Source organism: Hoplias malabaricus, chromosome 9, assembly GCF_029633855.1.
Source record: "Hoplias malabaricus isolate fHopMal1 chromosome 9, fHopMal1.hap1, whole genome shotgun sequence".
Lineage (NCBI taxonomy): Eukaryota > Metazoa > Chordata > Actinopteri > Characiformes > Erythrinidae > Hoplias > Hoplias malabaricus.
The window spans coordinates 43,016,970-43,033,721 of record NC_089808.1 but is presented as its reverse complement, the minus strand read 5'-3'; the positions used below and the strand labels follow the sequence as shown (position 1 = coordinate 43,033,721).

At 44.9% G+C, this 16,752-nt stretch overlaps 3 protein-coding genes across 4 annotated transcripts; 2 read left to right on the top strand and 1 right to left on the bottom strand.

Moving 5' to 3' along the window:
* The first annotated feature begins 4 nt into the window (after positions 1-4).
* Positions 5-6,458, top strand: jmjd4 (jumonji domain containing 4). Its single transcript, XM_066681005.1, has 6 exons — positions 5-989; positions 1,810-1,975; positions 2,148-2,273; positions 3,570-3,837; positions 4,533-4,679; positions 5,090-6,458. The coding sequence occupies exons 1-6, from the start codon at positions 737-739 to the stop codon at positions 5,405-5,407; spliced, it is 1,278 nt and encodes a 425-aa protein (XP_066537102.1). The 5' UTR covers positions 5-736; the 3' UTR covers positions 5,408-6,458.
* A 654-nt stretch (positions 6,459-7,112) lies between these two features.
* On the bottom strand, positions 7,113-11,934 carry iba57 (iron-sulfur cluster assembly factor IBA57). The gene is made up of 4 exons (XM_066681002.1): positions 11,449-11,934; positions 11,067-11,293; positions 8,858-9,201; positions 7,113-8,353 (listed from the first exon to the last, which is right to left on the bottom strand). The coding sequence occupies exons 1-4, from the start codon at positions 11,827-11,829 to the stop codon at positions 7,956-7,958; spliced, it is 1,350 nt and encodes a 449-aa protein (XP_066537099.1). The 5' UTR covers positions 11,830-11,934; the 3' UTR covers positions 7,113-7,955.
* Positions 11,935-13,420: 1,486 nt separating this feature from the next.
* On the top strand, positions 13,421-16,566 carry LOC136707121 (zinc finger protein 436-like). Of its 2 annotated transcripts, none has more exons than XM_066681027.1 (2): positions 13,421-13,499; positions 13,908-16,566. In XM_066681027.1, exon 2 carries the CDS (start codon positions 14,090-14,092, stop codon positions 14,987-14,989), a length of 900 nt encoding a protein of 299 aa, XP_066537124.1. In that variant the 5' UTR covers positions 13,421-13,499; positions 13,908-14,089; the 3' UTR covers positions 14,990-16,566. The 2 variants fall into 2 exon arrangements, with proteins under 2 accessions (XP_066537124.1, XP_066537126.1); XM_066681029.1 differs by lacking the exon at positions 13,421-13,499 and adding an exon at positions 13,507-13,600.
* Positions 16,567-16,752: the final 186 nt, after the last annotated feature.

Below are 16,752 nucleotides of genomic sequence, written 5' to 3'. Positions count from 1 at the left end.
ACATTAAATATATATAACTCACTACGAAAAATAGATTTTCTGATTATTACTTTCCCTTCGCTTTTACCGTCGCTTTCTGTGAGTTTAAAGAAAGAAGATTCGGTAAATAAGGCTCTCCCTGTGAAGAAGTGTTGTTATCAGTGTAGCAGTGAAGTCCGCCCCCCGTGGACACCTGAGCAGAGCAGCCATGATTCTAATAATAACGACACACGCTGTGATTTTCGCTCTAAAGCTTTAAAATCGACATAAATCAGGAGGGTTTGGCTGTGACAGTCATTTATATTTACTAAGGGTGTCATAACCACGCGAACATTGTAAACAGCCCACGCTTAAAGCAAGAAATCTGATAGAAACACTGTAAAAGGCTGCAGTGAATGAGTGAGTGGAGGGGAACTACTGGGTGGTCCACACTTCAGCTTCTGTGCTGAGAGGTGCTGGATCTTCTGAAAAGTTCACACTGACCACAGCTCACTGTCTCAAGGCTGTAGAAGCTTTCTGAGCCTGATTCTTTTGTACTTTGTACCAGTAAGTTGTGTTTTGGGAAGGTATTGCTACTTGGTCTGGACTCATTGCTGTTAAACATGTACCGGTACTAGTGGTGTGTACTTAAGGATAGATCTAGGACAATCTTATTATGGATAAAGAAACATTTAGTAACAGTTGTTATTATGGATATAGAGAAGTTTAATACCTGTTGTTATTATGGATAAAGAGATGTTCCACATCTGCTGTAATTATGGATAGAGAGATGTTTAATAACTGCTGTAGCCTGGTGAAGATGCCCAGACAGTGCTGGCTGCATTATCAGCCCTCACACTTTGTGGATTACATGGAGAGAGCTACAACCTACGGCAAATTCTTTAAAAACTACCTGCTCCCAAACCTGCCCTGCATTTTCTCCAAGAAATTCACAGAGGACTGGAGCTGCCGGAGGCACTGGGTGACAGAGGATGGCAAACCCAACTTCCAGAAGCTCCTGCAGGAGTTTGGTGAGTAGGGACATATACGTATTTAGAGAAGAAATAAACTAAGAAATATATTCCAGCTTATACAGCCATGTGGGACCCAGCAAGTTTTACGCATGGTTTAAATATTAGCCCCACCTATGGAGGCCCTCCAGGGTCCTAGACTGTTCTAATTTATTCCAGGTGGTTGCAGGAAATGAAAGGGACCATCCAGAATTTGGTGTGGGTTGGTGGAGGTGTGCATCAGTGATCCCATGACCTGCCGATGTGTATAGGTACAACATGGAGGTGTATTTTGGATTTTAGAGAGACACTTGCTGCCTTCAGTGTGACGTCTTTTTCGGGAAGTCCGTGGTTGTTTCGGCAGGACGGTGCCAGGCCTCGTTCTGCGTGTTTTCGTAGACACAGAGTACGTGAGCGTGAGTGGCCTGTGTCCAAATTTGTCTCCTGTGATCGTCATGAAGACGAGAATCAGACGGTGGTGACCACGGACTGTGGAACAGCTGGAGTCTCGTATCGAGAGAGAACTCCACTCACAAACACAGAGTCAGTAAAGGAAAGGTGGTGGAGCTCAGCAGGAAACAGACAGCACTGTTGTTTCTTGCTGTTGTTCAAAAACATTGTGTCTTTTCTTTCAGATTTTTGTCATTAAATAAACCTCCAAGAGAAAAGTCTCAGTGTTTGTGATATATATTTTATTGTCACATCACTGCAGTTCACCAACACAGTCAGAGTGATCACTGTTCTTTATTCAGATGTTCTTACAGATATCATGAATGGAACTGAGTGTAGTGTTACACCCTGGTTACAGAGGGGTGTGTTTTGATGTTGATGTGTTTTGTAGAGGATGCTCCGGTTCCTGTGGCCAACTGCAACGCTAAAGAATACAACGCTAACCCCAAACAGATAATGGCCTTCAGAGAGTTCATCCAGTACTGGAGAGAGTACATCCAGAACGGACACTCCTCTCCGAAAGGCTGCCTGTATCTCAAAGACTGGCACATGCAGAGGTAGCAACACACACACATACACACACACACACACACACACATACAAATACACACATTTACTACATACGCACACTCATTCCTCTCCGAAAGGCTGCCTGTATCTCAAAGACTGGAGCAAGCAGTGCTAACAACACACACACACACAAAGGGTTAACTGTATTGTGTATTTCAGGATGTTTCCGGAGCATAACGCCTACAAGACTCCAGTGTACTTCTCCTCGGACTGGCTGAACGAATACTGGGACACCATGGAAGTGGACGACTATCGCTTTGTTTACATGGGGCCCAAAGGTTCCTGGTAGGAACACAGTCGTTATTATTCATTTACTATCTTTTTATTTCACTGCAGTTCCTGCCCTTGAACGGTCTGATTAACCATTTATTTATATTTGGGGCAAAAATGAGTGGGGTCTCTCACTTTAAATAGTGCCAGAATAAATCAACTCAAATACAAATAAAAAAAAATAACTCAAACACATCAGAGTAAAATACTGAAGCCCAAACTACAAATGAATCCAAACTCACCACAGACACAAACTAACACTGTGATGGTCATTAATAAAACAGGAAGTGTAGTTTGATACAGCTTTATCATGAACATCACTCAGAAACACTGTATTTGAACAAGAGGAATAAAGTCGTGGATATTCTCTGAACGTCTGTAACAATGATACTTAAATTATAATTAAATATTGTTATTTTTGAGCTCCTCAGTGGCGCCATCTACAGGAGTTCACCAGCCATGCCACAGCTATAATCAGGGTCCAAAGCGCTATTAAGAAAGTTCAAGTTCAAAGTTCAAAGAGTTTATTGTCATTTGCACAGTAAGGAACAGGTTCCGTGTTCAATGAAATTCTTTCTTTTGCTCCTCACCAAGAAAATATCAACTAATAATTAGATAACTAATAGTGTAAAGTTCACTGAGATATAAACATAGGTGAATGGTAAAGTGAGCAGTCAAGGTTTATCTTTTACCTGTGGACACGTGGTGAAGTAATTATTCCCGGAGTATCTCAGTGGTTTAAATCAGGTCTGAATTGTTAATTTCAATAATTTCCAGAGTGTGCTCCTGTTTCAGAAAACAGTCTTTTACCCATTGAAAAAGGAGCAGTAAGAATAACCCCTGTGGTAAAATCACGCAACGCTAGTCAATGTGGGGTATCTGGCATAAATAAATGACAGTGAACAGAGGTTAGTGTTCTCCTCCGAGCGTGTTGAGTCTGATGAACAGAGGTTAGTGTTCTCCTCCGAGCGTGTTGAGTCTGATGAACAGAGGTTAGTGTTCTCCTCTGAGCGTGTTGAGTCTGATGAACAGAGGTTAGTGTTCTCCTCCGAGCGTGTTGAGTCTGATGAACAGAGGTTAGTGTTCTCCTCCGAGCGTGTTGAGTCTGATGAACAGAGGTTAGTGTTCTCCTCTGAGCATGTTGAGTCTGATGAACAGAGGTTAGTGTTCTCCTCCGAGCGTGTTGGGAAGCTGTGGTGAAAGGTTGCAGTGGAGTTTTCTGTGTCTGAGAGGAAGCTTTTCCTAGTCTGTAGATGAGAATTCAATGGCCAGCTCTATCTTCACACCCTTTCTGTTGGGTCTTATCTCCAGGACTCCCTTCCATGCAGATGTATTCCGCTCCTACAGCTGGTCCGCCAACATCTGCGGACGCAAGAAATGGCTGCTGTATCCACCGGGTCAGGAGGAGTTTTTGAGGGATTGCCATGGCAACCTGGCGTATGATGTCACAGCAGCAGTGTTGAAGGACAAAGGCCAGTATCCACACTTCGAGGACGCCTGCGAGCCACTGGAGATCATCCAGGAGGCAGGGGAGATCATCTTCATCCCCAGCGGCTGGCACCACCAGGTCTACAATCTGGTGAGGATAAGCAAAAAGGCTAAAGGCTAAACACCAAACACTGAAGTATGAACACTGAACTTCAATGGCTAAAGTCTAAACACTAAATATTAAACACTACATGCTAATGGCTAACTTTAATAAGTGAAGATTGCATGCTAATGGTTAACAATATTGACAAAAAAACTTATGGTAATGGCTAATACTAAAGATTAAAGACTGCATGCTTATGGCTAACATTAAAGGGCAATGACTGCATGCTAATTGCTAATACTAATGTGTAAAGACCACATGCTACTGGCAACCACTAATGTGTAAAGACTGCACGCTAATGGCTAATACTAATGTGTAAAGACCGCATGCTATTGGCTAATACTAATGTGTAAAGACAGCATGCTAATGGATAACAATAATGAGTAAACAATGAATGCAGATTGCTAAAGGCTAAGGCTAAATGCTAAAGTGCAGTGTGCAGGGGCGTGTGGGATGAATGTTGGGCCAGTTATTCCTAGCTGTGGTGATAATCTTCTTGCGTTCAGAAGATTTAAAAGTGTTTAGATATAATTCCTCGGTATTCCCCCGGGGGGGACGAGCAGAGTCCTGGACACAGTGTGGTAGTGTCTGGCGGGTTCTCTTTATCTCTGTAATTTCGGGAAGACACAGAGTAAGACTCGGGGGTAGGGGGACAGCAGTGAAAATGTCCCTGTGTCTCTCAGGAGGACACTATCTCCATAAACCACAACTGGCTGAACGGCTGCAACATAGACGTGATGTGGCAGTTCCTACAGGAGGAGCTGCGCTCCGTTCAGAAGGAGATCGAAGAGTGGAGGGACACCATGGACACCTGGCACCAGCACTGTCAGGTAAACACACACCTCCGTCCACACACACACACTAACACTGTCCATACACACACTGTAAACCCCTCTCAGGCTGGTGTTAGGCTAAGCTTAGGGTGGGTTTAGTCTGAATTTCGTTGGGTTTAAGGTTAGACTTGGTTTAGTGAATGGGGTTAGGCTTGGTTTAAACTTGTTTAAGGCTGGGTTTAGATTTTGTTTAGGCTGGGTTTAGTCTACATGTAGTCTGGGTTTAGGTTTAGTTTACTCTTGTTTAGGCTTGGTTTAGTTTGGATTTGAATGTGTTTAGTTATGGTTTAGGGTGGGTTTAAACCTGTTGTATGTTGGGTTAGCACTAGGTTGAGACTGTGTTGAGGTTTGGCTTATGCTGTGTGTTTGTGTGTGTGTGTGTGTGTTTGTGTTTGTGTGTTCCTCAGGTGATAATGAAGTCCTGTACAGGGATCGATTACGTGGAGTTCATCTCCTTCCTCAGGACCGTGGCCAGTAACCGGATCTCCTTCCTGAGCTCCTGTCCAGGGGGAGGCGGAGGGTCCGGGTCCTGTGTGAGTGTCCTCTCCGAGACCCTTGGTGTCCTGGGACCCCACCACGCCGCCTTCGACCTGCAGAGGGTGCTGCACACGCTGGAGGACATCCTCAACAACGAGGACTTCAAACTCCTTCAGACCCCTGCGCTGGACTTCAACCCTGAGGACCTTCTGCAGGAGATTAGAGAGACAGTCCACTCCGTCCACTAGAGCCCCCCGCAACATCTGGATTATCTCCAATACTGCCCCCCTACAACATCTGGATTATCTCCACTAGAGCCCCCCCACAACATCTGGATTATCTCCAATACTGCCCCCCTACAACATCTGGATTATCTCCAGTAGAGCCCCCCCACAACATCTGTATTATCTCCACTAGAGACCCCCACAACATCTGTATTATCTCCACTAGAGCTCCCCTCAACATCTGGATTATTTCGAATAGAGCCCCATGCAACATCTGGGTTATCTTCCCTAAATCCTCCACAGCCTTTTACATTTCCTAAACATCTGAACAATCATTGCCTCTAAAGCCTCCAGTCCTTTACAACTTCTCAACATCTGGAATAGTGTCTTTATCAAGAACCTCCAAAGCCTTTCAAACACCCACAGCTCCTCAACATCTGGATTAACTTCTCTATTAGAGCCTCCAGTGCCTTTCACGTTTCCACAGCTCCTCAACATCTGATTTAGACCCCGCTGGCGAACCCTTGGCATTGGGCGTGGTGAATTTAAGACTCATGTGCCGCTGCTCCAGCGTGTCCCACCTCATTTCATGCTTTGGTTTGGAGATTACACCCAACCGAGTGCCCTTTATCTCTCATCGATGGTCAGTTTTCGACCTCAAGGTCTCTATCGTTCCAGTGTTCTCGTGGTGCTTGACCGTTCTCAAGTGTTTTTAATAAAGTGGCATGTGAAGAATCACAGAACAGGGGGTGTTTCAGATAAAGTGGCCAGTGAATGGACGTGTGAATATACACCTGGGCCTTGGAGCTGTGTGATAGGTGTTTCTAATAAAATGGCCAGGTGGATGAGCTGGTGTCCTAAGACGGGACTAAGCCTAGACTTGGACTAAACTGGAAGTCTGCCACTGTCCCCTTTAAAGACTGGGCTTCGGCTGTGTGTAGGTTTGGGAAAACAATAATTTATCAGGAACAGGAGAACCCCACAGATCTGAGGTTCTAGATTTGTGTTTTTGCTGCTTGTATGTTTACAGCATTTCAGTGCAAATAAATATCTATAAACAAAGAACTGACCTCCTCTGTTTCCCCCTCCTCAGGTTAAAGTTATCTAGAACTGTCCTGTGAGATGTTCTACATAGTGTGTTCCACTAAAGTTGTGCCATGTCAATTAAACACACTTAGCTCTCTAAATAACACACACACAGTCATTTATTATTAGTCTGTATCTGTGGCTCTGCATACTTTGTTACCCCCCTTTCCCCATCATGACCCCCACAGAGCAGGTGTGATGTGGTGGTGGATCATTCTCAGCGCTGCAGTGACACTGACGTGGTGGTGGTGTGTTAGTGTGTGTTGTGCTGGTGTAGAGTGGATCAGACACAGCAGTGCTGCTGGAGTTAAGGTGGGACACAGTGTTTATTCACTCCTCCAACCCCAATAGTGTTAGCTTCTGACTCCACCCATCAGTGACACTCCCCCATCCCTGTCAGCAGTGGGACTTTAAACACACACCCAGCGCCTCATTTTGAGAACACACACCGAGGCAGTGACAGTGTATTAAAATGTGCAGGAAGGTGTTCTCTGTGATGAACCTCTATAAACCAAGATAATAAACACAAGATAATAAACACGTATAAAATAAAATCCCACTCTGTAAGGAGCAGAGAATCCTCTTTATTTATTATTCACTGAATTTTTAATGTTTTAATACTTTCAAACAATATTTTATGGCTGTAATATTTATTACAATTTATTAGATATCCGAACAATATCGGGTCAGGATTCAAAGTTCATTTACATATAAGTGTATGTATTTAAACCTAAATATTATTAAAATATTATATATAAACAATAAAATTTTAAAGATTGTCCAACTCTGAAAACATTTCACTAATGAAGGTAACGCTTGTTTCAGCAGTGACTCGACCCTGAGGAGCAGCAACCAGCGCTTCAGCTTCTGTTCAGTAACATGTCCTTTGGTTTAGGAGCTTTCCTTCACGTCATTCATCAGTCATTTTACTGACACCTAGTGGCCAGAAAGCGTCAGGGATTCTGTAATAAGTCTGTCTGTTGCAGAACTGGGACGGCACGGTGGAGCAGCAGGTAGTGTCTCTGTCACAGCTCCAGGGTCCAGGAGGTTGTGGGTTCGAGTCCCACTCCGGGTGACTGTCTGTGAGGAGTGTGGTGTGTTCTCTCTGTGTCTGCGTGGGTTTCCTCCAGGTGACTGTCTGTGAGGACTGTGGTGTGTTCTCCATGTGTCTGTGTGGGTTTCCTCCGGGTGACTGTCTGTGAGGAGTGTGGTGTGTTCTCCCTGTGTCTGTGTGGGTTTCCTCCGGGTGACTCTGTGAGGAGTGTGGTGTGTTCTCCCTGTGTCTGCGTGGGTTTCCTCCGGGTGCTCTGGTTTCCTCCCACGCTCCAAAAACACAAGTTGGTAGGTGGATTGGAGACTCAAAAGTGTCCTTAAGTGTGAATGTGAGTGGGTGATATGGGGAGGGTGACAGATGTTGTGTGTTTATTGTTTAGTGTTGAGGCACCAGTCCAGCTTGTGCATTGGCCAATGATGTTTGTTTGTTTGTTTATTGTTTACTGTCCTGGGGCCACCAGTCTGGCACTGAGGCCTGTGCAGTAACAGTTTCTGTGTTTGTTTGAGTGTTTGTTTTGATGGTGAGTGTTTCTTTAACATGGGCGAGTCTGACCAGTCCAAGACCGAGTCCTCCGAGTCCCGTCCTGTATTTCCCTGCAGGTTTTCCTGACGCTGACTCCAGAGCACCCCCTGGCGAAAGGTCTTGTGCACTGCAAGACAGAGCCAGGGGCATCAGCCTCTTGCGGACGACGCCGGTGTGGTGGGTCCGAGCCGTGAGCTCCTGACCAATGTAGCAGCCTTTACTAAAGCTGATACCATTCAAAAACACCAGGTTGGACTCCAGAGGAAGAGCCTCCCCTGGAGGAAGATCTGCCACACCCTCAGAAACACCTGGACAACAATAACAAAGCATTACTTACACTGCTTCCAAACTGGCAGCTGGAAATATATAAAATCACAGTACCTTTTGATACTTTTTCCAAGGCATAGTACATGCTCTTTAGGACACTACTGGTCTCTACTGAACTCTACTCTGTTTGGTCCCTGGTTAATTTTCCAATCCCACAGTTCCCCTCAGAAATGTATAGGGTGTCGTCTCTAAAACCCCGTCTCTAACGGGAACAATGGGTTTTGGAAACCACAACAACGCGGTGGTAACCTTAAGCAATGTTTACACATCGTGTATTGGGTCACGGTTTAGTATCTACTCTTCGTGCTCAAAACCACGAGAGAGCAGGGGTAAAAGAGAACCTGGTTCCAGGACCAGGACCAAATTTAACTGAGAGAAAAGAAAAGTCGAGTAGAGCCGAGTCTTAGAGGGTAGGGACCCTACAGTCAAAAATACCTAGTTTGTAGGGGAGTGGTGCCAAAATTTTGATATGGGTCAGACCTTACCAATGCTGTACCGGTGTGTGTGGTACTGATCTGTATCTCCGAGTTCATAGCCCTTGAACAGTTCTGCAGGGTTCTGCAGTTCTCTGGTGATGACCCTCCAGCCCATCAGTTCAGTGCGGGGGTCTCTGACCAGCAGCAGGGCAGCATGCGCCGGGCCCAGGGGCTCAGGTCCAGCTTGGTTCTGACCACACGGCAGTAAAGCCCAGAGAGAAAGATCAACCCGTGGACTCAGCGAAATCTTGCGTCGGATCTTATATGCCTTCAGGTGACGGGTCATGGAGTCCAGAACCGAGCTGTCACACTCCAGGAGAACACCACTTTGATCTTCAGAGGTGTCCTTAAGACTGAGGAACCAACAAACACAAACAGAATCAAGTCAAACACAGTGTTACAGCTAGTAATCTTGTTTTAATATTGTTTAAGCAATGGACCAGTCAGGCACCCCCTCCAGGGTGTGTTCCCGCCTTGTGCCCAGTGATTCCCGGTAGGCTCTGGACCCACAGCAACCCTGAACTAGATAAGGGTTACAGCCAATGAATGAATGAAAAGCACAAAGAAAAAATATGCAGTAGTTTCACTTAAAAAACTAAATTTGATTTTGTAAATACACATTTATAGTCTGACGCCTGCAACATGCCCAAAGGGTTGGAACAGATTTTACTAGAATATTCCAGTTAGAGTTTGGGTCTTCGTAGGGCAAGGCCGAACACCAGGGCTTAATGTGCGAGACCTTCCAGCCCTCAGACAGCACTGCAGGAGATGCAGCCACATGGGTTTGGGAATACTTTGGAAAACTGTTGTCAATGAATACGTTAACTCTGCGGTGCCAGGACAAAGTCATATATCAACTCTTCACAGGAAATATTGTTCGCTATTCTATGGAAGTAAAAATAACTAATGGCACTGTTATTGTTTTCTTAAGTGCAGTGGCTCAGTCTTAGTCAGATTTACCGCAGTGAAAGCCAGGTTTAATTTAGTCACAGATGGGTTTGGTTCAGTCTTAGCTTTAGCTCTTGTGTTAAGGCAGAATTATTATTCTTCTGTGTTGACTCAATGCAGAGTCTATGTTGTAGTCTGTGCAAGTGCCCTACGCCATTGTGAGTGTTTATACTTGTGTGTTGGTGTCTGCGTCAATCTGCAATGACACCAACACACCACTAGGGCTAAACCCCAAATATTGCCCTCCACTCTATGTAATGCACAATGTAGTTGTATAGTAGTATTAGTTTTATAAACATGTAAAGTGCACTATGTAGGGAGTAGGCTATTAAGTCTAAAAGAGTTGACATATGGTGCCAGGAAAGAAACAAATACAAAGCCGGCAAGTTTCCCCATGTTCCCACTCCTCATAGTTTTTTCCGTATTTTTCCTTGTTTTAGCTTTTTATTAAAAAACAAAAGTGGCGTCCAAACCAAGGTGTGAGGAAATCACTTGCTGTGAATTTGCTGCTGTTTGCCTCTCTAGTGTTAGAGGAGTTCATATTTCTTCGGTTCATGAGTAGTTACATTTCTGGAGAGGTGTGTAGAAGTATAAATTGGGCTATAGCCTGGCTGAGCTCGGATACAGCCCAGTACTGCTTGGTCTTAGCTGGGTTGAGCTCAGAGATAACTGGGTTTAGTTCAGTCGTAGTTTTACTGAATCAATGACCTTTATCTGAGACTTTAGACTGTCTGAGGAGTTTCACGCAAACTCTTACACTCACGACACCATCTACAATCAGCAGCAGCAGGAGAAAGAGAAGCTCCTGCAGAGGAGAGATAACAGCTTCATCCCTCCACCCGAGTAAAGTCCACCCTTATTATATATGGGTTTGGCCAAAAATGTGGTGAAGAACCCTTAGAGTGTTGTGAGGCAAAACCAGTCCCCGTATTTCCTAACGTAAACCTACAAAAAGCATATAAGAAGATTCTGGAGGATAATGAAATTGTAGGACAGTACGTCATTAAAGGAGCAATCGGTCAACTTTAACACCAAACAGTTCACTAGCAATATTTATAAAAGTGAGAATTCATCATGTTTACATTTCTACTGTGAAGTACACGTCACGAGACGACAACAAACTGCTTAGAAATCTCTGAAATCCCGGTGTGTCATCGAACTTTAATAATGCATCTCCACCTTTTAGTTTTATGATGTCTGCGGTGCGAACGGCGGTGATAGAGGAGATCACCTATAGACCGTTAAAGGCCTCACCTGAAGCCCTGCTCACCTGTAGATGATGATGTCATACAGGGTCCGGCCCTGCACGTTGAGCAGGTGAGAGTACAGAGCGAGGTGTTCCTCCTGGAGGAGGTTAATGTCGTTGGTGATGATTCCCTGGAGGAAGGAGTGAGTGTCTGGGCCCTGGATGTGGAGCAGAGCTCTGCTGGAGAGTCTGAAACCCCGCAGCCCAGAGGAGGAGCTCGTGCTCATCCACCGCCTCTGATCTCCAGAGATCTGCAACCAGAATACAAGCACATGGAATTAAAGGGGTAATAATCCATGTTATCCAGAACACAGTAGCACGTAATATTTTAAATAGTAATAGTGTGTTGTCGCTGTGTGTATTTTCACACTGTGTTGTGTTGCTGATAAGTTAGGACTATACACACCTGTGATACACGAGAGCTGCTTGACCAGGAGCTGGAGCTGATCCACGACAGCGGGGCTCCAGAGAGCTGTAGCCCGTCTGAGGTGCTCTTCAATCGGATTGTATTCTCCAGTCCTACGTTGACGATCCTGGAGCTGGTGGAACACATCCACCGCAGCGGTGATCCAGGGGTCTGTAGCCGTGTTAAATTCTGCGTCCTGCCGCAGAACGTGTTGGAGCTGATCCACCTCCGCGGAGCTTCAGTGATCTGTAGCGGGGGACATGAGCACTCTAACCGGGTTGAGTTTACCGGGTCTCTGCTGGAACGGATTCCCCTCAGAGTCGCTACTTTTCGGCTCAGACCGCCCAGAGAACCCGCTCTCATCACCACAGCGCCTCTCATAATGATAAAATATAAAGAAATATAACTGTAGTAATGTTATAAATTGTTATAAAGTCTTCTGTTTTGGTTTGACATTGCATCTCTCTCTCTCTCTCTCTCTCTCTCTCTCTCTCGCTCAGTTCCCCACAGCGCCCCCAACAGACCGCTACAGCCTATTGTTCAATTATTTGAAACCCATTTCAGATTTTTATCGTTCAAGTCGTTTCACTTTCATTCACTCATTCATTCTCTCATTTACCCACTCGCCACCTGTGGAAAAATTCACACTCTCACCCAGACACTCACTGGTCAGTTTCACACTCACACATTTGCTCACAACTGTGAACAGTTTAACACACTCACACCTGTCAATACTCACCCAGTCACTCACACATGTCACCACTACACACACTCACCCAGTCACTCACACATGTCAACACTACACACACTCACCCTGTCACTCACACATGTCAACACTACACACACTCACCCAGTCACTCACACATGTCAAAACTACAAACACTCACCCAGTCACTCACACATGTCAACACTACACACACTCACCCTGTCACTCACACATGTAGACAGATTCACACACTCACCCAGTCACTCACACATGTCAACATTACACACACTCACCCAGTCACTCACACATGTCAACACTACATACACTCACCCAGTCACTCACACATGTCAACACTACACACACTCACCCAGTCACTCACACATGTCAAAACTACACACACTCACCCAGTCACTCACACATGTCAACACTACACACACTCACCCTGTCACTCACACATGTAGACAGATTCACACACTCACCCAGTCACTCACACATGTCAACACTACATACACTCACCCAGTCACCCATACGTCAACATTGCACACACTCACCCTGTCACTCACACATGTCAACACTACACACACTCACCCAGTCACCCATACGTCAACATTGCACACACTCACCCTGTCACTCACACATGTCAACACTACATACACTCACCCAGTCACCCATACGTCAACATTGCACACCTGTAGATAGTTTCACACTCACACATGTCAACACTCACCCAGTCATTCACACATATCAACACTACACACCTGTAGACCTTTTCACACGCTCACTCAGTCACTCACACCAATAATCAATCATTTTGATGCATTAGTTTATTACAGTTAAAAATGTTTTCATAGTTTATTGTATTATTTATAATTATTATCTAATAATTATCGTTAATTATTTATTAAAATTAATTCTATTTGTAATACCTAATATATTTGTTTTGTAATAAACTGTTTTAACATGACTTTATCCTGGGGAAGTATATCATCCTCCTCGTGTTTATGCGACGGGATCTGGCGTCGCACAATAATGAGCAAACCGTTCACTGCCCTCCGAGTTTAGTTCCCTAGAATAGAGCAGTAAATAGTGAGTAAATGTAGAGAATTGTGAGTAGAAGGCTAGTTCACACACAGCCGTGCAGTCTAACCTGCTGCCGCCTGCTGCCCTTTAGAAACGCTCCTATAGTAACGAAGACCGCCTCTGTAATGGCCAATCAGAGAGCTGCTCTTATGAGGTTCCAGCCAATCGCGGCTGAGGGGCGGGTGTTGTGGAGCGGGCTGTGTGTGAGAGAGGAGCAGAAGGAGAGCTGTGAGCTGGAGATAAACCAGGAGGTGTTTTACTGAAGGTAAAGATCTGTGTAAGACTTTTCCACGCCGTTTACACTGTGTCTGTGACTCTCTCTCTCACAGAAACGAGGGCGGACAGCTTCTCTCTCTGAAGAAGAAGGTGGAGAATGAGGGAGCTGTGTCCACACTGAGCTCAGGAGGCTAATGTTAGCTTTAGCTGTGACTCTGGAAGCTAATAATGTTGGGAGCTGGGTGGAGAACGTTTAACAAGTGCCTTCTTATTAATTTCCAGTTATGAAATTAAATCTCTGTTATAGGAAGAGTGGTGTATTAGTCATTTCTTATTTTTTCCTGTAGTTTATTAGTGAGGAATCTACTTTCTCCTCAGTTCAGTTCTAGTCTTTAACATTCAGATCCCTTTTATTTCTGCTGTGATTCAGCTGCTGTTCTGCTTTACTTTCATTCAGAAAATCCACTAAACATGTTGTGGGTTTGGAATCTGGTCTTCACTTCAATCAGAGACTCTTCAGGTTGTCGGCTTCCAGAAAAGGATCACACACCATTGTAGCTCTTCTTCTGCTACTAATGTCTGAGACCATTTCACTGACAAAAATCCATCAGGAAATACCCCCAGGAGGAACATATCACCATGCTAAAGCCGGAAGACATTAAATGTGAGGATGCAGAGTGTGAAGGCTGCAGTTCTCAGGGAACACCCTCGTCTATTCTCCACAGTGTCACTGGCACTCAAACACAGAAACTCACAGACAAAGGGAAAACCTACGATTGCTCTGACTGTGGAAAGCATTTTTATCAAAACAGTAATCTCAAGCAACACCAGCTTGTTCACACAGGAGAGAAACCGCACTCCTGTCCAGTGTGTGGACAGAGTTTCACCAGACAGAGTCATCTCCAAACTCACCAGCGCATCCACACAGGAGAGAAACTGTATCTGTGTTCAGAGTGCGGGAAGACTTTTACCGAACAGGGCTCTCTAAAAAAACACCAGCGCATTCACACGGGAGAGAAGCCGTATTCCTGTCCAGAGTGTGGAATGAGTTTTAATCAGCAGTGTTCTCTCAAAAGACACCAGCGCATTCACACGGGAGAGAAGATGTATTCCTGCTCAGAGTGTGGGAAAAGTTTTAATCATCACACGTCTCTCAAAAGACACCAGCGCATCCACACAGGGCAGAAACCGTATTCCTGCTCACACTGTGGGAAGAGTTTTAATCAACAGAGTTCTCTCAAACAACACCACCGCACTCACACAGCAGAGAAACCGTATCAGTGCTCCGAGTGTGGGAGGAGTTTTACTTTACGGAGTAGTCTGCTGACACACCTGCGCATTCACACAGGAGAGAAACCCTATTCCTGTTCAGAGTGTGGGCAGTGCTTTACTAGACTGGGTGATCTGAAACTACACCAGCACGTTCACACAGGAGAGAAACCGTATTACTGTTCACAGTGCGGGATGAATTTTACTAAACTGAGCTACTTCCAAAGACACCAAAGCATTCACACAAGAGCGAATACAGATCAGTGCTGAGAGTTTGACTCGTCAGAAGACTCTCCAGAGACACCCGTGTATTCACCCAGAACAGAAGCAGTAACATTTGGGAGGACTTAAGTAGAGATAATTGTGTTTCATCAGTGTAAAAGTAAAACATCATGGCTGCACGTTTACAAACCCAAAACATTGGTACAGTTGGTAAACTGCAATAAAACAGTACTTTGTGCTGTGGTAATTGTCCAGAAGCTTTATATAATGACAGTCTTTCACAGGTGTGCCGAACAACTTGGTCGCAATTTGTGAATGCAAACACATTTAGAATCTGACACCTGCAGAGTCAGTGATCCAAAACACTTAAGACTTTATGGAATATTCAAATTTCCTGTAAGTCTTTTGTCTTGTAAAGGACCATGCACATTTCATCAGCAAATCATGCTGCATCAACCAGCATCAATCACGGTGGCCATCAGTGCCCTGTAAGTGTCTGAAGGTGCCATAGATGTGTAGGCATTTGATGGGAAATCAGACATATGCAACTATCAAGGCGATGTATTTTGTCAGGAAGTCCATGGTTATTACAGCAGGACAATGCCAGGTCATTCCGCATGTGATGTGGTCTTTCTTGCCGTGTTCTGAGGGAGTTAATAAAGATCAGTGAAAGTAGGTGAAGAATGAACTGCTCTTGTTAAAGAAATTGAGACGCTCTGGCATTTGTGTACCTTACTTATCTAACTTGTTTTATTTTTAGTTAAAACAATGTTTTCTGATTTTATGATTTACAGTGTTATAATGATTCATTTGAATTATTCATATTCTGTAACCAGTTTGGTGTGCTCTCTCTGTGTTGGTGTGGGTTTCCTCCCACAGTCCAAAAACATGTTGGTAGGTGGATTGGAGACTCAAAAAAGTGTCCGTAGGTGTGAGTGTGTGTGTCACCCTGTGGGACTTGCGCCCCCTCCAGGGTGTGTTCCTGCCTTGCACCCAGTGATTCCAGGTAAGCTCTGGACCCACCGTGACCCTGAACTAGACAAAGTTTACGGACAGTGAAAAAACAAAATTCTGTAACCACTTCAACTTGTTTGGAGTCACGGTGGCTCTACATTTGTTGGATACAAAGCAGGAACACACCCTGTACAGTCCATTACAGGGCACCACCCAGGCACTCATTCACACATTCACTATGGACACTTTCTAATAGACCATCCATCCATCCATCCATTATCCATCGCTTGGATAATGCGGGGGAAGCAGTCGGAGCAAAGAAACCCAGACCTCCCTCTCCCCAGCCACCGCCTCCAGCTCCTCCGGGGGTATACCGAGGCGTTCCCAGGCCAGTCAAGACATTTAGTCTCTCCAGCGTGTTCTTGGTCTGTCCCAGGGCCGCCTCCCCATTGGACATGCCCAGAACACCTCACCAGGAAGGCGTCCAGGAGGCATCCAGAACAGATGCCCGAACCACCTCAACTTTCTAATGGACCAACATATGTTTTTGGACTGTGATAGGAGACCGGAGTACCCGGAGGAAACCAGCACAGATACAGAGAACACATCACACTCCTAACAGAACCCTGGAGCTCTGTTACACTGATATTACCTGTTGCGCTGCCATCTTGCCCTTTAATCTGTTTAATAAATGGATTATATCCCTAAAGCGCTGTTCATTCATTGGGTGTGAAATGTGCTATAAATAACTAAACTTGAACATTCAAGGATACTGAACACAAGAACTCTAAAAATAATTATGTTGCTGTACAAACTGCATACGTTCCTGATCTGAGATATAATTAGTATACGTTTTT